The sequence below is a fragment of the Mixophyes fleayi genome, chromosome 12 (genome assembly GCF_038048845.1).
Source record: "Mixophyes fleayi isolate aMixFle1 chromosome 12, aMixFle1.hap1, whole genome shotgun sequence".
Lineage (NCBI taxonomy): Eukaryota > Metazoa > Chordata > Amphibia > Anura > Limnodynastidae > Mixophyes > Mixophyes fleayi.
The window spans coordinates 30,522,614-30,546,401 of record NC_134413.1 but is presented as its reverse complement, the minus strand read 5'-3'; the positions used below and the strand labels follow the sequence as shown (position 1 = coordinate 30,546,401).

General features: G+C 41.4%; 1 protein-coding gene across 1 annotated transcript in view; it reads right to left on the bottom strand.

The window, feature by feature from the left end:
- Window positions 1–23,788, bottom strand: part of EHD4 (EH domain containing 4) — a 56,192-nt gene that overhangs the window by 5,028 nt on the left and 27,376 nt on the right. The window contains exon 4 of the mRNA XM_075192837.1: window positions 15,232–15,644. Within this exon, the coding sequence (XP_075048938.1) occupies window positions 15,232–15,644 (413 nt within the window). The remainder of the gene's footprint in view (window positions 1–15,231; window positions 15,645–23,788) is intronic.

Here is a 23,788-nt window from a genome sequence, read left to right as displayed (position 1 = left end):
ATATCCACACAGAGACCCTACACATCAGCCAATTACATACCCACACAGAGACCCTACACATCAGCTAATACATACCCACACAGAGACCCTACACATCAGCTAATTACATACCCACACAGAGACCCTACACATCAGCTAATTACATAACCACACAGAGACCCTACACATCAGCTAATACATAACCACACAGAGACCCTACACATCAGCTTATTACATACCCACACAGAGACCCTACACATCAGCTAATTACATACCCACACAGAGACCCTACACATCAGCTGATACATATCCACACAGAGACCCTACACATCAGCTGATACATACCCACACAGAGACCCTACACATCAGCTGATACATATCCACACAGAGACCCTACACATCAGCTGATACATATCCACACAGAGACCCTACACATCAGCTAATACATACCCACACAGAGACCCTACACTTCAGCTAATACATATACACACAGAGACCCTACACATCAGCTAATACATATACACAGAGACCCTACACATCAGCTAATACATATACACAGAGACCCTACACATCAGCTAATACATACCCACACAGAGACCCTACACTTCAGCTAATACATATACACACAGAGACCCTACACATCAGCTAATACATATACACACAGAGACCCTACACATCAGCTAATACATATACACAGAGCCCCTACACATCAGCTAATACATATACACACAGAGACCCTAAACATGTTATCACAGCTGGTAAAACCCTAAACATACCTACACTGATATTAAAACCTTTCATTTATCATGTCACAGTGAAGCATTCATGGAAACAATTTCTAAAATAATACTTCAAGCTGGTCTCCGCACAACAAATTTGGAGGAGAATATAATCCATGAATTAAATCTAAAACCTACTTTATAGGGAGAGCACCACTACTGTCAGCTCTCGCAAGACGTCTCTGTAGGGGAGAAGTGTACGTAAATATCGAGGCGCATTGCGCAAAACTGGAAGTGTCACTTCAAAAGGCCCAACCTCCTACCCTTTAAAATCTCCAAAAATACTGCTAGGTTTGGCCTCAATTATGGGTTAAATTAATCCATCATCACCGCCTTTATTACAGGAGGCACTTGTGTGAACAGCATTTTTTACATTAGGCAAACTAACTAAACACACTCCAAGGGTAAAAAATAAAAAAATCCTTGTACATAGTGGAAAGGATTGTGTACTCCTCCAAACAGAAAGAAGCACTTCCCCCAAATCCTACCCTCAGCCTTTGCAAATTGCGGATTCTCAACAAACCCATGCAAAAATATGGAGCAAATTGAGGCGTATGGCGGGTTCAAAGCGTTTTTTTTTTTTTTTGTTGCGCTTCATAGAAGGTGCTCTAAGCACCAAAACCACCAGATAAACTGGAATACAGTTCAAATAACCAAGTTACTAATCAGCAAGACATTGGAGGATGTTAACTTTAAATAGCTTCACCATTAGTAAACGCGGCAAACGGTTTACGAGGTGGAGTTGACCTGTGAACCCACTGGATTGCAACCCTGTGATTTCATTGGATGAAATTGCATGGATTCTACAAAAGAGGAAAATGTAACATCCATACAGTGTGGAAAGAACACTGTACACGAATAAGAGGGAAATTAATTTTATAAAAGGATATAAGACAGGACTAAATGTGTTTAGCGACTGAACATAAACTGAAAGCTGATGGTGGAATTTTTTTGTAATTTTTTTTTTCTACTATACAAGGGCAAGAGGGGATTGGATGTATCGGAGACGGTGTGTGTGTGTGTGTGTGTGTGTACTGCACAACAATGATATCGGTTACAATGCTTGTATGTTACTGGGATAAATTAATTAAGGTGTGGGATGGGTAAGTGGATTGGAATAGGAGTGTATGTATAGCAAGTAATAATCTAACAGTCAGACATATATAAAAGGCATCAGCAGCTCTAGTAATGGGGGATGGGCGATATAGCATGCAGTTTTCAGGTTCTGCTCTTCATTTTATATCGTTGGATATGTGCACAGTTGCTCTATATGCTTGAGGTCATTTTCAGCATCTTCTCAAGTTACAATTTATTGGTGTGCCCAGAGTAAACGTGAACCTACTTACTTTATAAATCTTTCTTGTTTTTTATTAAGGGTGCCCCCATCGAGCTGAACCTGACGCTTAACTCAAGAGACGAACAACTAGGTCAGACCAGGCCAACCTGTGGCTTTTCAGGTGTTTTAAAACTACAAGTCCCAGCATGCCCTGCCAGCTATAGACTGGCTACCTACTGGCAAAGCATGCTGGGGCTTGTAGTTTCATAACGCAAATTGCTCAGTTTGGCTCTGTGCCTAGGTGACCAAATTGGAAAAGTGTTTGTGCCAAGTTGAAGGCTGATTCTGCCTCTGTTGTGGTCGGAGATGACTACACACACAGGCTGACACCCCCATGCCCAATAACAAACCTATCATTGCACTGCACATAATATAATATGCCTCTTGCTATTATTATACATTATCTCCATATATTATAACCTGCTACATCCTGCCATGTGGGTCAAAGAAAGAAAAAAAATAAAAAAAAAAAAGACGCCCCCACCCCACCCAAATAGAGACAAATTTGGACAGCGTCAATTTAAATTATGGCTAAAAAAATGTATTCTAAAATGGCCCCAATTTGTTTTTTTCAACACATTTATGAAATCTACTCTTTTCGAGACTCCCAACATTCAATGTTGTAGAATACAGCTACACAAAGCTATTCAAAAACATATGGGCATCACTAAAAGACTGATCCACTTACTCTCCGCTCCACAAGTCCAAGACAAATATAATATTGAATCTGATGAGCGCTAAATTAATGAGACATAATATGGTCTACAGGTGCAAACTCCTACTGAATGGAATTGTAGTAGGTTGTGTTACCATCATCTTTTCTATTTAAAAAAGATGATTGTACATTACCCCAAACTCAATACATTTTTATCCAAACCAATTGTCAAAACAATTATCAGATATTATTATTATTAATTATTATGTATAATTACCAATTTAGCAAGTTGTTAGCTATAATTTAATAGTGAATGATATGCTAACGTTGTAGACAACAGTAATATTAAAAGGAAATACACTATTTTGTTAAATGAATAGAGATTATCAATTTCCCAAACCACCTTCTAAATCTCCCTAAAATATTGTACCCAATTACCACCCCTATACACAGTTCACGCAAAACATATCTATCTATACCCACCTTGTGACCCTTAAAGCAACACTCCTGTGTGACTGGATCATATAACCACACTAAGCACTTTTCCCCATTGCAATCTGAGGCATTTAACGTCGTGTATCAGGGTTGTCTTAACACTTTGTTTACAATATTGTTTTATTACTGTATTTGTTCCCAATTGTAAAGTGCTGTACTATATGCTGATGCAATATAAAATAAGAACAACATCAAACATTAACAATTGATGCCTTATGTGGCACCGACTGCTACCTACACACAGTAGAGGCAGCCATTTTGTGAACTGAGCCAATAGTGTGCAACATCTGTTCCAAGTGGACGAATATGCATCATATATACAAATCATAATTTTACAGGTAAGATCAGGTTGTCTTTGAAAACGATACAAACTGATTTTACTTTTGATCTTATGGCACTAATAAAAAATGCTGTAAGCCTGAAAAGAAAAATAAATAAATCACATATGTACTGTGAATGCCTGATCTACATGTCATTTGATCATATAACCACTAGGTGCCACTGCACCATCAAGAATCAGGGCAGTAGTGTTTCCATAAGTTTGGTTAATCGTTGATATATTTTAGGACTAAATAACAGAATGAGGAAAAAAATTGAAGTATGAAATAAAATACATACATAGGTTACTTCGGATTAAAAGTCTATATCATTTGTAGATTAATATCCTACAAAGAGTTCCCAGTGATATTTGCTTTTCAGGAAGTGGGCCTCACTTTACATTGCTACTGCAGATTTATTAAGCTGTGGTTTGACACAAAGACATTCCTACAAAGTAAGCGTGTGTGTGTGTGTGTGTGTGTGTGTGTATGTGTATGTGTATGTGTATGTGTATGTGTATGTGTATGTGTATGTGTGTGCCCAAAATTTAGTCACAAAATCAGACAAAATAGACCTTACCCTCGGTCTCACCAAATTCTGCCCACAAATGGTCAAAATTGGGTAAAACACAACCCACTTTTTGATAAGTACCGCCCCTTCTGCGGGTTGATGGTCAGGGTGCAAAATCATGACAAGTCGAGGTTTAGTTGCCGAATCTCAATACTATATATGGTAGCATTCTGCAATCAACAGAAGGTTCAACCAATGATGCAAAAAAAAAAAAAAAAAAAGGTGAACAAGTCCACTGCATCTCTGTAAGAGCACTGAGCAAGTGTTAAGTTTTACCAGGCTCTCTTTTGCTTTATGTATACAATTAGCCCCTGGAACATCCACCAAAACAGGTCACATTTTGAGGATTACCTCTATGCCTCCTTGCTATTAGAACACACTAAGCATAATAAAGCATTTACAGCACATTGTACAGTAACAAGTCACTGAGACTGGCGGAGATAAAATGCCAGAAAAGCCATTTGAGACTTATAGTTAATAAAACAGTAAACATACTGGACAGACTTATGTGCAAATAGCTAAGTTCACCTTCTTTAAATCTGTTTAAACAAATAATTATATAAGTATGTAGATAGGACCCCCAACCCGAATTAAATAAAGCACTGCACACTCAGGACCTGAGTCATTAAGCAAAGTAAGACAAAAAAAAAAAAAAAAAAAAGGAGTACATTTGATCCTGTACAAACCATGTTACAATGCAAGGGGTGCAAATTAGTTTATTATCTTGCACATACGTTAAATACTGCCATGTAGCACACAAATACTTAGTAGCTTTATTTTTACACTAAAATATAAAGTTTATCTAAGACATACCTTATCCTAACTATAAATCTGTCCCCACATTTTAAAATTTACCTCCCCCTCCAATGTTACATGGTTTTGCCAAGGTGCAAAGCTACTCTTTTTTTTTTTCCCTTTGTTCTCCTTAATGACTCAGGCCCTTAAAGTTTACAAGTTCGGTTCCCGTGTGTGCGTAGTACATGGGAACTGCATAACGTAACCGAATCAGATGCATAGTTAGCATTGCAGCAGGTAGACATTATACATAGCACAGATACAGCACTTTCCTGTAATATTCAATCATGTTTCAGATGAACCATTATATGGTTATTTTAACAAGGTGACAGATTGGATCCTAGCAGCGAGACAATACAAAATATGTTTAGGGGCTGCATTAGTTTGCTAATTGAAGTTACCGCCATGTCATATTCAGGTCTGACTTAGCCATAACGTTAGTCGCATTGCACTTTGAGACATTTTTGTGACAATGTTAATCTTTTGTTTTTAGCACCTATGGACATTTTAGTCATATTGGCAATTTACAGACAAACACAGAAAAACAAACTTTCTATACTGATTGCTTGTCACACAGTCTTATTAAATGTATCAGTGTGTCTCAAAATAATAAAGTGTACCCATCACCTATATACACTGTGGGCTAGATTTACTAAGCTGCGGGTTTGAAAAAGTGGGGATGTTGCCTATAGCAACCAATCAGATTCTAGCTATCATTTTGTAGAAGGTACTAAATAAATGAAAGCTAGAATATGATTGGTTGCTATAGGCAACATCCCCACTTTTTCAAACCCGCAGCTTAGTAAATCTAGCCCTGTGACTTAGAGGTCATTCGTCAGGATAGACATTTTGTGAAGTTTGGTTCAGCAGCCACCACTACATAGGCGTTGGGTACACTTAAGTCAAAGTTGAACACTAAACAAGTTATTCCATACACTAAAACGTAGCCGCTTCTAGCTGGTAGTAAAGGTGCATTGCTGTCTGCCAAAAGATTAGGGAGAAATAATGAAAAAAAAGTCATTTATTTAGGTTCTATTTACAACTAATTAAATGAGTAGTTATGCATTTAAATGCAATACACAACATTTTGAAATCTCTTTCTCCTCTGTATATTCCTAAAAGGTCCGGTCAACTTTGGGACGACCGCCCTTCTTCAGGTTCAGCACCTTGGGAGGGGTCCTGCTCTTATTGTTTGTTACTAGGAGGAAAAGTTTCTTGGAACGCTGGATAATATCTAGCAGCTCACCGTCCTCTAATTATTAATAGCAACAGGATACAGGAGCTGTTTATACAACGGACCTGCCAGCTGAAGTCTCAAGAGTCTCTTGCCTGAAATTTAAGAAATCAGAGCACCAGGAGGAAGTCTGTTTAGTACACTATTCACCATTTTTTTGTCTAGAGATGGGGCCTGCGTTATATGCAAATCACCACATTTCAGGCCTGGAAGGCGGCTACGTTCACTTGCCACCACATTTCAGGCCTGGGAGGCGGCTACGTTCACTTGCCACCACATTTCAGGCCTGGGAGGCGGCTACATTCACTTGCCACCATATTTCAGGCCTGGGAGGCGGCTACATTCACTTGCCACCACATTTCAGGCCTGGGAGGCAGCTACATTCACTTACCACATTTCAGGCCTGGGAGGCGGCTACATTCACTTGCCACCACATTTCAGGCCTGGGAGGTGGCTACATTCACTTGCCACCACATTTCAGGCCTGGGAGGCGGCTACATTCACTTGCCACCACATTTCAGGCCTGGGAGGCGGCTACATTCACTTGCCACCACATTTCAGGCCTGGGAGGCGGCTACATTCACTTGCCACCACATTTCAGGCCTGGGAGGCGGCTACGTTCACTTGCCACCACATTTCAGGCCTGGGAGGCGGCTACGTTCACTTGCCACCACATTTCAGGCCTGGGAGGCGGCTACGTTCACTTGCCACCACATTTCAGGCCTGGGAGGCGGCTACGTTCACTTGCCACCACATTTCAGGCCTGGGAGGCGGCTACGTTCACTTGCCACCACATTTCAGGCCTGGGAGGCGGCTACGTTCACTTGCCACCACATTTCAGGCCTGGGAGGCGGCTACGTTCACTTGCCACCACATTTCAGGCCTGGGAGGCGGCTACGTTCACTTGCCACCACATTTCAGGCCTGGGAGGCGGCTACGTTCACTTGCCACCACATTTCAGGCCTGGGAGGCGGCTACGTTCACTTGCCACCACATTTCAGGCCTGGGGGGCGGCTACGTTCACTTGCCACCACATTTCAGGCCTGGGAGGCGGCTACGTTCACTTGCCACCACATTTCAGGCCTGGGAGGCGGCTACGTTCACTTGCCACCACATTTCAGGCCTGGGAGGCGGCTACGTTCACTTGCCACCACATTTCAGGCCTGGGAGGCGGCTACGTTCACTTGCCACCACATTTCAGGCCTGGGAGGCGGTTAGTTTCACTTGCCACCGCATTTCAGGCCTGGGAGGCGGCTACGTTCACTTGCCACCACATTTCAGGCATGGGAGGTGGCTATATACACTAGCCACCATGTTGGGGGCTCTGCTATATATGATAGCAGCTACAAAGGGCTCTAAGTTGTAGAATTTCCACCAAAATGGGTTCTGCTAAAGTGTTTACCAGAAATGATTCTGCTTTGGATAGACTCTGCATTATAAGTGTACTTCTGTTTATAATGGTGGTCCAGAGAAGAAGTATAATAGTACAGTTATATTTGGTCAGCCAGCACAGATTACATCAAAGTTGGAGGGAAAACACAGTTTCAAATTTGAAATGAATGGTTTCTATACTAGTCCGTACAACACAGCTCAGAACCGACTTTCCCAACACAAAAATCTTCCCTTTCACAAATGCATAAACAGTTTCAATTTCTAAAGAAATTCTAAGTCATTTTTTTCTGAGAATTTTTTTTACTTATGAAATCCAAATTGCAAAAGGCGAAGTGACTTTTTTTCTGATCAACAAATAAAATTACTGTGAAGTGTTCTTATTACAAACACAGAGGAGGTCATTTTACAAAGTAAACTACAGCTAAGGCACAGGGCAGCATCGTACGACTGTGCGTCTACATTTGCACAAATGCACTTCAACTTCTGCAAGAACACATATGGCAGCGTTGCGGGAGAGCAGAAGTTTGCGGGAGGCATTTGGCAAGTACAGAGTTAATTTTGCAGAGCGAGACCACAGGAAGAAGATAAAGGGTGGAGAGGGTGTATTCCTAGATGTGTGCATGGCCATATTCACTCCACATAAAGACTTGAATATAACACCAGCTAAGAGCCTGTGGCTTTTGGCTCTGGCCCATATTAAGCAGCACTATGCCGCAGGAACAGCTTCTAGGCTAACTTCAATCACTGTAATAAGAACATTCAAACACACAAAATTCAAACACAAAATTGACACATGGAATGAAGGTAGTCCAGAGGTCCCATTACTCTCATTATTGATGTAAACCATAAATGGAGCTTAACCAATACTGTAGGAGAAACACAAAAACCTTTTATTCAATGTAATAAATGTGAAAGTTTTATTAAAGTGACAAAGTGGGAGGAGCTTGAACTCCGTTTATACTTTGCATCACTTCACATTGTTCTGCCTTACTACTTCCAGTTTGCGATGGTGTCTTCCAAGAGTAAGCTTGTGCCTTCTGCAGTGCTTGTGCCAATTCAACCTATATTTGCACCAACGCAATCTTTTGGGAAATGAGAAAAGGGCATGGATTTATGGACCAATATGGTGGTATCTGTTGGGGCTGCAAAATGTATCAATTGCATAATGGGAGGAGCCCACGGACAAGAGTTATTCCTTGCAGAGCGCAGGCTAGAAACATTCCTAATTATGCAAAAGGCTCATTTAGGGGGTAATTATAGGTTTAGCAGGGGGTCCCAAAATCGCTCTCACAAATAATTATATATATATATATATATATATATATATATATATATATATATATATATATAATATATCCAGGGACACTAGCTGTAATAGTAGCTGGCTTTCCATTTACTACTAGATAAAGAAGCACAGTAGTTAGCACTGCAGCCTCACAGTACTAGGGCCAGGGGGTTGATTCCGACTGGGGCCACATCTGAGTGGAATTTGCATTTTCTCTCTTTGTTTGCGTGAATTTCATCACAGTTCAAACCACACTGGTAGGTTAATTGGCTGATGGCAAAATGGACACTGGTGTAGGTTTGTGCGATAGAGAATTTAGACTAACCCCCAATGGGGCAGGGACTGACGTGAATGATTAAATATTTACACTACAGCGCTGCATTATATAGTGGTGCTATGAAAATGAAATAAAGGTTGCCCGATGAACGCCAACTTGGTGTGTTTGTTGCCATTGTGTAACTCTGAATCCACTATGCCAGTTGGTGCAGGCAAAACCTGTGGTTGCCTGGTATCATGACATTGTGCTTATGTATTAACAAATAATATAAGTGCTACATCGTTTTCCTCAGCTGGCACCACACTCTACATAAAGCACATTATATAGGACTTTCCCATTGTGTTCTAGGGGCTGTGTGCTATCCATATGTGATGGACATGTACAAACATCCTATTATTGGTCTGCAGGTTCATATGTCAAATATTGTAAATCCATATTCCACTCAATTCCTGGTGTTATGACACAGAAGACCAAAAGAAGATGTTCCTTATAGCAACCAATCAGATTCTAGCTATCGTTTTGCAGAATGTACTAAATAAATGAAAGCTAGAATCTGATTGGGTGCTATAGGCAGCATCTCCACTTTTTCAAACCCGCAGTTTAGTAAATATATCCCATGGTCTTTTCAGCCGATGCCGGCAATGAACATGTCCCGGTGAATAAATGAGACTGGATATTTTGTGTCAGAGTCACAGAAGCTAACGAAATTCATAATGACATGTGAATAGCTATAACAAGGCGGTTAATCGGTGTGACAGGAATGAATGAAAGAGTGATTATTGTGCTGTCATTCTCTAAACGACTATAGGACCAGATGAAGTGCACAGATCTGAAGGTAAATCACGTGTAGTGTGTATGCATGATTCGCCCAACTGGCCGGATCTTCAGTCGCAGGTACAATCGCTGTAGATAACACGTCAGTCGGAAAATTCTCCAGTGTGTACCTAGCCTAAGACTGCCATCAGCTGACTGTTACCCAACACAGCAATAACAATGTGACTACTTTGACATATCTCGCTTGTAAATATCCTCTTTGAATGTATTATAATATATGTACTAATTATGTACCTTTTGTATCTTGCACATCTGATTCATTAAAATAAAAAAATGTCAATAAGAAAAAACTAATCAATGGGGACACACAGACATGGAGTACAAGGTAAGATGGCCAAACAGCGCATTGGAACGTTAACAGCAGCACAGTTTATTTCAGATTAGCATGTGCATATGTAGATATGTTGGGAAAGAAAGGTCTAGGTAAACAGGTGTCCAAATCAAACATTTAAAATGTTATTAACAAAAGAATAGAGGTTTAATGCACTGGTCAAACTGGTGCAGGAAGTTTGTGGGGTAATACACACCTCTATAGAGAACAAAGCTCATACATCCAGCTTATCTTTGGAGTAGATTCAGTAAAGCTTCTATTAAAAAAAAAAAAAAAAGTGAAGGTGTTGCCCATAGCAACCAATTAGATTCTAGCTATAATTTAGAATCTGATTGGTTGCTATGGACAACACTTCAACGTTTCCTCTTTTAGAAGGTTTAATGAATCTACCCCTTTGTAGGATATCAGAGCAATATTACTAAGCTACATAACAAATGTAAAACACAATGTCAAAACACTAATATCTTTTCATATGTGAGTAACTAGTAAGTCACAAGTTTATCTGGTGTCAGCACTCTATGCAGCTGGAAAGAAAAACAAATATAACTAGTTTAAATGACAGAGCTACAGATCCTGAGCAAACAAGGAGGTGATCTGAGCAACATCAGAGCTGGAGAATATTCTTAACAGTAGAATGGCAACTGCATCCCCTGAACTCAATTATCTGTGACATTTCACATAGTGAATTTACTGCACAGAGCTCATTTCACAGGAGTATAAATCAAGGCTATGTTCTAATTATCACTACAGCTGTGCATCTTACACCAGGTCACCATTACAGTAAAATAAACCAGAACACAATTTGTTCATTTTACTTGTATAGCCTCACCCAGCCTGCACAGTAGAGACATTTTAAATAATTTTAAATAATCCACAGTAAAAAAATAAAATAAATCAATATTGTTGGGCAATCCTAACTTTTAAAAAGGCTTTTATAATTAGACTGGTTAATAAAAAAAAAAAAAAAAAAAAAAAAAAAAAAGCATGAGTGGGGGGAGATAGGGGAATAATGTAATTAGAGGAGTAGTAAATTTTAGCTGGGGGGGGGGGGGGCAAGAGTCAACTCAGCAGCCTATTTTAAAGAAAATAAAATGCAGGTGGGCCAGTGACCCAGCCCACGGTAGCCCTAAGCACTAGGGGACCAGCTCTAGGGGCAGATGCCCACCTGCCCCCAGCCCTGCCTGCTACTGAATGTAAAAAAGGTGATTTGGCTACACTGGTAGGTGGTGTGGTGGGATTATTTTATGAACAGCAGGGGAGGAATCATGGTGAATGGAAATAGATGACAAACTATTGTGAGCCTTTTTATTTTGTGCTTTTATAAAGAGTAATGCATGGAAAGACGCAGCACAGTGGCTCAGTGGTTAGCACTTCTGCCTCACAGCACTGGGGTCATCAGTTCAATTCCTGACCATGGCCTTATCTGTGAGGAGTTTGTATGTTCTCCCCGTGCTTGCGTGGGTTTCCTCTGGGTGCTCTGGTTTCCTCCCACACTCCAAAAACATACTGGTAGGTTAATTGGCTGCTATCAAATTGACCCTAGTCTCTGTGTGTTAGGTAATTTAGACTGTAAGCTCTATTGGGGCAGGGACTGATGTGAGTGAGATCTCTGTACAACACTGCGGAATTAGTAGCGCTATATAAACAAATAAATAAATGATGAGGATGACCTCTTTAAATAGCAGCTAGAAGGTTTACAGTCTATCTTGTCATCACTGGCATGGAAATAGCGAAAATATTTTGAAAGGATTTTTTCAAGTGGAAGAAAGACTGATGTTAAAAGTTCAGCTACATTGTTTATCGACCATGTCATAACGTGTTGCCTTCAAATAGCAAGTGACAGCATGAAAGGTGCTCTTGATAGAGACACAGATTTCGCTACATGCCATAAATACTGTTGCTCCGGTACCCTGGATACAACGAGACAACAGTTTTTATACTGCTTTCATAATCCGTAAACCTAGTCTTATCTGCTTCCTAAAGGCAGTCTGAAATTCAACAGTCAGGAAACAGACTATCACATGATTTCTAAATTTATCAGGGTGGACTCAAGTATAAGAGTATAAAAGGTTACCTGTACGATATTGACACTACATTTCGGATAGCTAGTGCAGGGCTCACAGAGTTTTCATAGAAAGGGCTCTGATAACACCCTCTCTATTCCACCTCCAAGAATTCACCCGTGCTATTCCCCACCCCGCCTGACCAGACCCTCTCCAAACCTTCAATTATTCAAGCACTTCTGAAACCCCACCTCTTCACTATAGCCTATCCTACCCTGGCCTGATACTACTCCCTCGGCATGTTCGACTAGCTCCAGTCCCATCCCCACTCGGGGTCCCACTAGCTCCTTTTGTGCTAGCATTGCCCTCTTCCTCTATACCAGTGGATACCAAACTTTCTCAGTTCGAGGCACCCTTAGGTTCTCCCTAATGTTTTCAAGGCGCCCCCCTAAGCCAAAATAATTACCAAATAGTCACCTGCCTTGCATACCACTGGCCCTGGGTGCGGCACCCCAGGGAACCGCAGCGCGCAGTTTGGGAACCACTGCCCTTTACTGTGACTTCTCACTAGCAAAGTCCACTCTGCCCTCTCTACTCCTTAGTCAACCGCGGATGCACTTTTGTTTTTATGTGCGATTTATATTTTTTACGATTTGTAACAGACCGGTGCAGTGGCCCCTTAAAAATAATCTGCAAGTAGTAACTGTCGCTTATAATCTGGGAGAAAATTGTACCACAAGGTAAAACAACACAAAAAAAACCTCATAGGTTTCTTTAAAAAAGTTTAGTTTCCTGCTGTGTTCTCTAAGAGACATGAATAGAAGGTTGTGCATAGAACGTATTTAATTGCATATCTGCATCTATTAACATATGGGAGCTGCCTTCTACAGCTCTTGCTTGGACATTTATAAAATTATACATACCTCATAGGCACGGAACGGAGCATAAGCAGTCGAAACTTCATGGGAAATGATGTGCTACTTTACAGTTTCAACAAAATAAATGATCTATTGATTCTTGTTTTATCAGCAGGAAAAAAACAAAACTCTACTCTCCATGTTTCAGTACATTATAAAGTCTAGAATAGAACCTTCTGCATTTTCCTGTGAGTTCATAGAACTCTCAGTATTTTTCCCCCTTTTCAGAGACTTGTGAACCACACAACTCAAACAGGTTATCCAGGTTTTCAAGGTCAAGGTTTAGAACAGGAAACTGTTGATTTCTTTTTACAAATAGACAAACTGTATAGAGCCCAATGCATACAGCATGGACCAGGTCCCTGATCACCTATAGAGGAAAGTCTGGTCATAAAAAGGTCATACTTCTGTGTCCCATTATAATGCTGGGAACCAGTGATCTATATCATACTTCCCCATGTTACACTAATGATGCCATTCACCATTGTTAAAAGTCAAAATATGCTACATAAATCAACAGAATTATTCCTTGGCTCCAGTCTGTGTTACTGGCAATACAGGGATTTGTGGAATGAAAAACAAAAAACAAAAAAAAAAACAAAACAAGAACACAAAACAGCCCTTTTTAATGTGACTATCATTAGGTCAATAATAAATATTAAACTAAATATGTATGTCACTATTTAATAATAGGTCACTTTAAAGCTGCATTACCATTCATTTCCCCTTCCGCTCATTAACAACCCCCCTTCCCCCCACACAGACAAACACAAAAAAAAACAAAAAACAGTCACAGCCCTGAATTTCAGCCAGATCTGTGAGCCTAGCCACAAACACTGCAGAGAAAGTCCTGAAAGGAACGCCTGGGGCTAAGGGAGGGCTAGAGCAACTTTAACATGTTTACCAGATCCAGAATGTATAATATCTGACTATGTAGAACTTTTAGATGAACCTGAATCCTTTATCCTTTCCCTTTGTGTTTGTCTAGTGGAAATATTTAAAGATGAAGATGAAGATGTAATATGCTTATTACAGGTCTGTTTGCATGAATGCTGGCAGAGATGACCTTTCAGTAGAGCGACATTCTGTCTCTGATCTGCATAATCCCCCTTTCTCCTCCTAGAGGGCCCATCTTCTAAAATATGTGATAACAATCTCATAATACAATAGCTTTGGTGGTAGCTTTGCGGTAAGGGGTGGGTATGTAAAAAACTGGGGAAACATCCAAGCCCTGGAGCCACAGTGCAGGCAAACACCACTCCCGATCTTTTCCGATAGCCTCCATGGACGGATAGTGTAGACAGGTCTCTAGCATACACATTTACCTGTACTAGGCACATGAAGCAAACCGTTTTCGTTTAGACTTTCAAAAGGCAATATACAGACACACTTTCCATTTAAGGTGCATTGAAGTAGAAGATTATAACTATCTCACAATGGGAAATACTGTTCCTCATAAAGAAATATGTCCGTCACTAAACAGAAACCATCAATATAAATGCAGGAAAATAATGCGACCATTGTACTCAAGGTAGAAGGACAGAGAGGTGCCGACAGGACATACTGTACAATTTTAAAATCAAACTCAGAATAACCGAAGAGGAGACAAGGGGCAGGGCCGGATTTACCACTAGGCAACCTAGGCACTTGCCTAGGGCCCAGCGGTCCCCAGAGGGCCCTCGGTGAGACCAACCTTTAAAAATGAGCCACTACTTATGGGACAGTGCTATGTGCTTGTCCCCCTTGACTAAAGTCTGCCAGCCAGGCCCTGAATAGGGCTATATGTTATGCTAAAAACTATAGTGCTATGGATTTTTTCAGGGAGGGGGCCCCAAACCAGTATCTTGCCTAGGGCCCCATGAGGTCTAAATCCGGCTCTGACAAGGGGGATATATAGGGTGATGTATATGGGGAAGATAAAATGTACAAAATATACATTTCACTCCACTGACAGTCATAATGGTATGCTATAGTAATCCCGATGTCCTCTGGTTGGATATTGAAAGCACACGTATACAATACACATCTTACCTTTGCAAGACGAGCTCTTTTTATCAGGTCATTTAGTTTGCGCAAAGCTGCGTTCCTGGGAAGGCTCTGGATGTCCCGGAAAAGATCCTGAGCTTCCATTTCAAAGAGTTTCCGGTTCTCAGTATTCTGTAGAGGTTTCGCCCAGAAAGAGCCTATGTAAACCCGAACCACCTCCGGGGTGTTAATCACCTTTCCCAATGACCACATCAGGGCCCCATAGACTCTCATCAGCTGTTGAGTATCCACCTGGTCAGCTTTGTTGAGCACCACTCGGATTTTGTCATCCTGACCTCGAAAGGCTCTGATTGCCTCCGAGAACTCATCAGATATGTCCAGTTTATGAGCATCAAAAAGAAGAATAATCCGGTCAACACGCTCTGCAAACCACTGTAAGACCTGGCAGAAATCATAGCCTACAGAAAACGAAAATATGTTATTCAGGATAGCAATTCACACAGTTCAATTAATTTGATAAGACCCTGTTCTATAAAGCATGTCTACTATCAATGGATAGCTCAACAGAAGCAGCACAGTCTATTGCAAATAAGGTATAATTGCCTCTAGCTTAGAACCCACAACTGTGTTTTATGCAAAAATTAGAAGTGAATGCAAATAATCCTTCCTGATCTCTTTACTGGCCAAGTCAAACCCTCTTTGGTGCAAGTGCCGTTACTGAATAACTGTGCTTCCTCATGCGGAGGCAAAACAGTGTTATTATGTATTTAGCATACACATTACAACTGGGAACAAACCAGCATGGTGGCACAACGGTTGGCATTGCCATTTCACAACTCTAGGGTCATGAGTTGAATTTAGATTCCGCCTGTGAGGAGCTTGCATGTTCTCCATGTGTTTGGGAGGAAACTGGAGCACCTGGAGCAAAATTGCACACAGTCCAACAACATATTGGTAGGTTAAGTGGCTTGTGACAAAAATACATTCGTATGCATGCTCATGTGTATGTCAGTGTTTAGAATATAAGCTCCAATGTGCAAGGACGGCTTTGAATGAGTGTGCATTCTCCAGATAGCACGGAGTAACCGATTAGGTGCTACACATAATAATAATAAATAATAATAATAATAATATACTACAAGACTGGGTATTAACAGACATCTTTGTCTGTTTCCCACAGAATCTTTACATGCCTTTGTAGAGATTTTGGGCCTAGTTAGGGCTACAAGTGTCTCTGATCAGAGTAACACTCATAGTACTATGAGGGCCACAAGCAAAAACAGATGCATCCCCGGATAAAGGTAAGTAAAGGAGGACGTGAGGGAGCCTAGTATCTCTGTGTGATGAATGGAGTGGATCTCTGCAATAAGATAGGATGTCTCTGCTACACAGAGATCACGTACATTGGGCTAAGGCTGCATTATACACTGGGTAGTCTAGAAAGTGTAGGATTAGGAGGGCCTCTAACTGCACAGAGGATAATCCAATAGAGCCACTCTACAAGGCTCAGAGTCCGTAGCACTGGAGACTCTTTTTGTGCACTTCTCACATCCACAGCAGAATGACGTGAAGGACTTGTGCACATTCAGACAAGTCCATAATTTAAGCAGATCTCCATTCACTGTACACAGACACATGGTTTAGCGATCCCCATTGTTACCTGAAATAAGCATTTTTCTGCATCTAGGAATAGGAAGTGAGCGCGCCAATTGTCACTGGACAGCCGCAGCTCCATCCTACAACTTTCCTACTTTCGACATGAAACATCTACTAAACATGAAAGAGTTTTGTCCGACGTTGTTCCAGATATTAATAAGGCTGTCAGTTAAAGTAAATGTGGGAGGCGGGGCCACTTTAAAACATTAGTGAGCCAAAAGGTTAAGACCACATTAGTGGGGCCCTCATTTGTAAAAGGTGACTGAGAACTTGCAACTGTATCTCCAAAGTAGAAATGATTAAGTTTTATCCAGAAAGCAGTACAAGTTTTGGTTTAGTTTTTCACCTAATGTTACTGTAATGTAAATTATACAATTTAGACTGAAGAAGTTTTAATATTGTGGTTAAACGTTTCCATATTCATGAGAATGTAGCCTAACGATTCACTAGGAACCAATACCTCAAAAATAGATATTAGTTCTCTTAAATATTATTCAGGCAGTTCCTGTATGATGTAACTAGTTAGTAGCAAATTCATAGTCAGCATAGTCACTATGGGCAAACCTGGGGTGGTTTGCCCATAGTGACTATGGGGTGGGCAAACCTGTCCTCAAGGGCCATATCCAGTTCATGTTTTTAGGATTTCTGTCTGTAGAAACAGGTGGGATAATTACTGACCCAGCCAAATAGATTAACTCAGCTGTACATGATTAAAGAAATCCTAAAAACATGAACTGGATATGGCCCTTGAGGACAGGTTTGCCCACCCCTGGCCATAGTGGGTCTCATCTAGAGGGTCTGTAAAAGTTGCACTTTAATACATTTTAACTCTTTGTTGAAAGAAGAGGAGCCCACCACCTTAAAAATACATTTGTGTCACCAAGGGGCTTAGATAGAAAATTTTAAGGGTCTCTCCTATCTATACTCCATCATTAAAAGTCTAATAGTGGGTCACACTACATTTAGCAGGTCTAGGGCAAATGCCCCTCGAGAACCATTATTAGAGCAACCAAGTAGAGAAAAAACAGGAGGGATGGTGGAATCAACACTTGACTGTTGTATAGGGAGACACTACATGGGTTGAAAGTCTCTTTAATCACATTTTGGTACAAAATGTGAATTTGCTATTGACAGGACATTCATCAATGAAACTACATATACACAATAGGAGGGGCCCCTAAACCCTTTTATTTTGTTTATACTCATGTGATGCCTGTTCTCTTTGTAGGTCACAATGCTACGCACAATGTCAGCATTTTAGAAAGACCCTCGGCTTTACATCAGCTTTTTCAAAATAGGAAAATAGAAAGTTTTCGTACAAATAAAATGTCATTGCCAGTTAAATAAACTTCCTTTTCCCTCCTTATCTTTGCAAAACATATGATAGCCTGACAAAAAAATATGACTTTATCATGCGCCAACAGTTATTATGAACCAAAAATATATAAACATCCATTATTAAGCCAACAAAATCTGAAACTTAGTCTGCATCCGAAAATTCAAGAGAGGAAAAAGAGCCTAAATGATAAAATTGTAACTATTAGTAGCTCCGGGAAATGATAACTGTCTGACTGCAGTGTTATCCCCTCTTCAAGGATGAAGAGGACAAGTTCATTTGTCTAAAAATGGAGGGGAGAGGAAAACTGAAATAAACCTGTTGAACTTGTTTATTTTTTTTTATTTCCCTGCAAGCCTCTGCCCAATTAACTTCCGCCAGAGTTGACAGCTAGCAATGAAATGGCAGCACACAAGATTAAGTTTAAGAAAAACCTCCCTCTCACGATCCAGCACTCATCTGAGCCCAGAGCCGCCGAGAGGGGGTGGTACAATTTACCCAGGCATGCCAGGAGGCCCTCACTGCCGTTTTTTTTTTTAATTATTTTTTTGGCGTTTTTATATATTTTTTTGTGAGGGGGAGGGGGTGTTCGTTGGCGGGGGGAGCTGGGTAGTTTTAAACAAAACAAACAAAAAAAAACATATACTCAAGTGATCGCGACGCCAACGTCCCTTTTTCTTCCCCTCTGCTCTACTCACACGGAGTGTCGGGCGTGACGTCATCAAGTCATACCAGACGTTCAGTGAGGAGTGGCGCAGAGAGGACCCAGACAGAAGCAAGAAGAGAGAAGACAGAAGAAAAGAAAAGAGATGAAAGAATACAAAGGTAAGTAAAGGAACGGAAGTAAGGGGAGGCAAGCAGAAAAGAAGGGGGGGGGAGCAGCATGGCACAGCATAACAGCATGGCACAGTGTGATTGGAAAAGGGGGGGCACCATGGCAGTGATTGAAAAAGGGGGGAGCAGCATGGCACAGTGTGATTGAAAAAAAAAAGGGGGGGGGGGAAGCAACATGGCACAGTGTGATTGAAAAAAAGGGGGGGGAAGCAACATGGCACAGTGTGATTAAAAAACGGGGGGGGGGGAAGGAGCATGGCACAGTGTGATTGAAAAAGGGGGGGGGAGCAGCATGGCACAGTGTGATTGAAAAAGGAGGGGGGGAGCAGCATGGCACAGTGTGATTGAAAAAGGAGGGGGAGCAGCATGGCACAGTGTGATTGAAAAATGGGGGGGAGCAGTGTGATTGAAAAAGAGGGGTGCAGTATGGCACAGTGTGATGAAGGGGGTCCAGTTGAAGTGAGGAAAAGCAGCATGGAGGGCGCAGTGTTTTCATAAGGGGTCACAGTGTGGGGATGAAGGAGCACAGTGTGATCATAAGGAGGCACTGCGCAGTGATGATAAAGGGGCACAGTAATGTGTGTGTTATGGCACAGGGGCCTTGTAGCAATGTAGTGTGTGTGAGGTGGGTGGTGGCTAATTAATGGGTGCTATTTTATTTGTGGGGTGCTGGGGCAATTTAATAGTGGGGACTATTAATTTAAGATGGGGTGGTTTGGGGGCTACTGAATGTGGGGGTGAGTTTGGAGAGAATGAGGTCTTTATTAAATGGAACTATGAATTATTTAATGGCAGTGATGGTTGTGGGAAAGTGGCATATTTATGAAATGTAAATACTATTAATTTATTGCTGGGGCTGTTTTAAGGGAGGGAAATAGGTTCATTTATTAAATGGAAATACTATTATTATTATCATTTATTTGTTAGGCGCCACAAGGTTTCCGCAGCGTCTTACATAGTACAAACAGTAGACCATACAGGGTAAAACATTACAGAACAATAAACACTAAGTACCAATGCTTCAGAAACTCCGGGCAGACATATGGAGTGAGGGCGGAGCAGAGGAGTAGGTATGGAGACAGGAGGGGAGAGGGGCCCTGCTCATACGAGCTCACATCCTAAGGGAGGGTGGACAAAACAGGCACGAAGGGAGGCAGTGATGCAAGGGAGAAGAAAGGACCAGGGGAGAGGGGGAAGAACCACCAGAGTGGATGTGGGGTTAAGTGGATGGTTGGAAGGCTTTCAGGAACAGGTGAGTTTTGAGTGCCCGTTTGAAGGAGCACAGATTGGGAGCGAGAGGGATGGAGCTAGGGAGGTCATTCCAGTGCAGGGGGGCAGCTCGGGAGAAGTCTTGGACTCTGGAGTGGGAAGAGGTAATTAGAGTGGAGGAGAGGCGACAGTCATTTGCCGAGCGCAGGGAGCTGGCAGGAGTGTGAATGGTAAGGAGGTTAGAGATGTAGGGGGCAGTAGACTGGGAGAAAGCTTTGTAAGTGGTAGTGAGGAGTTTAAAGAGGATTCTGTAGGGGAAAGGGAGCCAGTGTAAGGCCTGGTAGAGAGGGGAGGCAGAGGAGGAGCGGCGTGAGAGAAAGATGAGTCTAGCAGCCGCAATAAGTACAGATCGGAGGGGGGCAAGATGGGAGAGGGGGAGGCCAGCGAGGAGAAGGTTGCAGTAGTCAAGGCGGGAGATGATGAGTGCATGGATGATGGTTTTGATGGCGTCTTGTGAGAGGAAGGGTCGGCGATGTTGCGCAGTTGGAAGCGACAGGCTTATGCAAGGGATTGGACGTGGGGGGCAAAAGAGAGAGAGGAGTCAAGGGTGACACCCAGGCAACAGAGCTGGGTGACAGAGGAGATGGTTGTGTTGTTAACAACGATAGAGAGGTTGTAGTGGGAGGGGAGTCTGGAGGGGGGAAAGACAATGAGTTCAGTCTTACAGATGTTAATTTTGAGAAAGCGTGAGGACATCCAGGAGGAGATGGCAGAGGGACAGTCAGATACACGAGAGAGGAGGGTGGAAGAGAGATCAGGAGAGGAGATGTAGAGTTGAATGTCGTCAGCATAAAGGTGATACTGAAGACCAAAGGAGGAGAGGAGCGCACCAAGGGAGGAAATTTAGAGCGAAAAGAGTTGGGGGCCGAGGACGGAGCCCTGGGGGACACCTACTTGGACGTGTGTGACAAAGGACAAATCAAAAACAACCACCTGGTCTGTTTAATACTATTATTTTAATGTTGGAACTGGAGGAAGGCCTAAGTAGTAACTGTGGGTCCTATTGATTTATCGCAGGGGCTGGTTGAAATTTTCTAAATGTACCTATTTTTTATTCCAAATAGGGCCCCCCAACATTTCAGGATCCAGACAAGCTGCAACTAAAGAAACCAGCAGCCACATGTGGTGAAAGTGACAAGAACAGGTAGGAGAGAGCAGGACAGTCTGTGAAATGTTGTGATTCTAGTGGGACAATCCCAATTTTTGGTGACTGTTCTGGCCAAGGGGCAGGCCAAGATTGTTAACTCTTTATATACTACAATATGATGCCAGATGTCCTGAAAGTCAGGAGTGCACAACAATGCAGGTTTTTCTTCTGTAGGAGAGTGGCCTAGCGTTTTTCACTTGCTAGGCAGGCCCCCAATTGTATGAACACACCCACCAAATTTTTTACCATGCTCGATTAGAAGGAGCACCCCATGAAGTTGTTGTACCGGGGCCCTGAATTCCACTTGGCAGCCCTGTCTAAGCCTGTCTGACATGTGTGACAAAGGACGAATCAAAAACAACCACTTGGTCTGTTTAAAACGGATTCAATCTCCCCCTGTATATCCCGCGCACTAGCATTGTCTTACCAATTATGCCACCACCAAGGTTATTTTGTGAAGAGCTAACACTCTTACTCAGGAAGCCTTCAGCTCTCCTTTTAAAGTAAATCTATCACAATTTACTTTCATCAGAGTTATCATAAGCCAAATGATCTCCTCTGTTTCAACTATGTGGTGTTCTAATACAAAGTGAAGTCTGACACGTGAATTCATAAGAACAAAGAGACCTGAATTTAAGTGCAATTTAATATGGAAGATAAACCTACATTGGGAAAGATGAAAGCAAATAGCAAAGTGACATACAAAGATATGATTCAATTGTTCTTGTAAAATTAAAAAAACAAAACAAAAACAGAAGTAGTAAACTCACAAATGATATGTTTTCTGGCTGCTGGGAAAACAGGAATAATGGGACACTTCTCAACATGAAATAGACTCCCAAAAGGTGAACAAATTTGTAAGATTTACAGAATATTTCAAACATGCTGCGGGTACCCACAGCCTGCCTTCCAATGTGATGCTGGGACCAGAAAGTCTGTGTAAATGCAAATTGGTTGTATATGACCTCTTTTTCAAACACCTTCCAGGTCAGGTCTTATTTACACTGGCCTAACTTGTTACCAGAATATCCTACGAAGAGGATATTATCCCCAACCACACAACAGGTCATAAGTTTTCCTTCATTTATATACCAGACACTATTCCTGTAAGTATGACAGTTGAGAAAACAACATTTTCCTGTGGCCTTATTTCCCCTTCATTCACACCTATCCCAGTTGCTCTGTCACCCATTTGAAATGTCCTGGAATATCACATAATCACTAAGAATGTGAGGGGTCTGTTTGTTGCATACTACTGATGATATAGATGTAACATTAAGAGAGATTTCAATGCCTTTAGCCGTGCCATAATTTGGTACTGGGCACTTATCTGTAAATATGTGTCTAGAACTCTCCTGGTCTGAGTCATTAAGGAGAGCAAGGTGTGCAAATTAGTTTATTATTTTGTACATAAAGAAAATACTGGCTTTTCTTTGTCATGTAGAACACAAATACTTGATAGCTTTCTTTTTACACTGAAATTGAAAGTTGATCTAGGACATGCTCTACCCCAAACTATAAATCTGTCCCCACATTTTAAATTTACCTTACACACCAATGCAACATGGTTTTGCCAAGGTGCAAAGTTACTTTTTTTTTTTTTTTTGCTTTGCTCTTCTTAATGACTCAGGTCCTCCATCCATAAATACCTCATGGGTAGAGCAAAATAACTTAGAACAATCAAAGAGATAAATTGATTTAGTCTCTTTCCTACTCGGTTTTAACCCATAGCTGGTCACAGAGGTATCTGAAAGACACCAAGCTAATACTATGACCTAAGTCACAAACACATATTTGCAGTTTTATATGACTAGTAATTACCTTGCATATGACACTCCCAAAAAAACAGGCTAAGCCAGGAATTGTAGCTCATACGAGTGTATTGAAAATTAATTACAGCTGCTATAAACCACTTCCTGAAAGCAAAGTCTCCAAATAATTTTCCACCAACCTTACATATATACAGGAAATAAAATAGGACATAGGGAAATCCTGGGGATACAGAATCAAGGTCCCTGAATGCCATCATCAAAAGGGGGTATTAACACTATAATAACCATAATCGGTTTAATCCTGGTCTGTTTAGTACAACTGAAAACAGAACGTCAAACCATTAAATCGTTTAAAAGAAAAGGAGAAAAAGCAAATGCAAGATGGTTTCATAGACAGACCTGTATATTGTATTTTGAGAGGCTGATGTAAAACCAAGAGATACGACTGTTCATACAGCATTTTTATATTTTTTCTTAAATTACTTTGGGAGAATCCCTCTCTTTAGCAGGTTCCCCTAATGGTCCAAAACCTAGGACCCCCTCTGTTACCTTGAATTCCCCACCCTTCCTGCTGTCAATGAGGAGAAC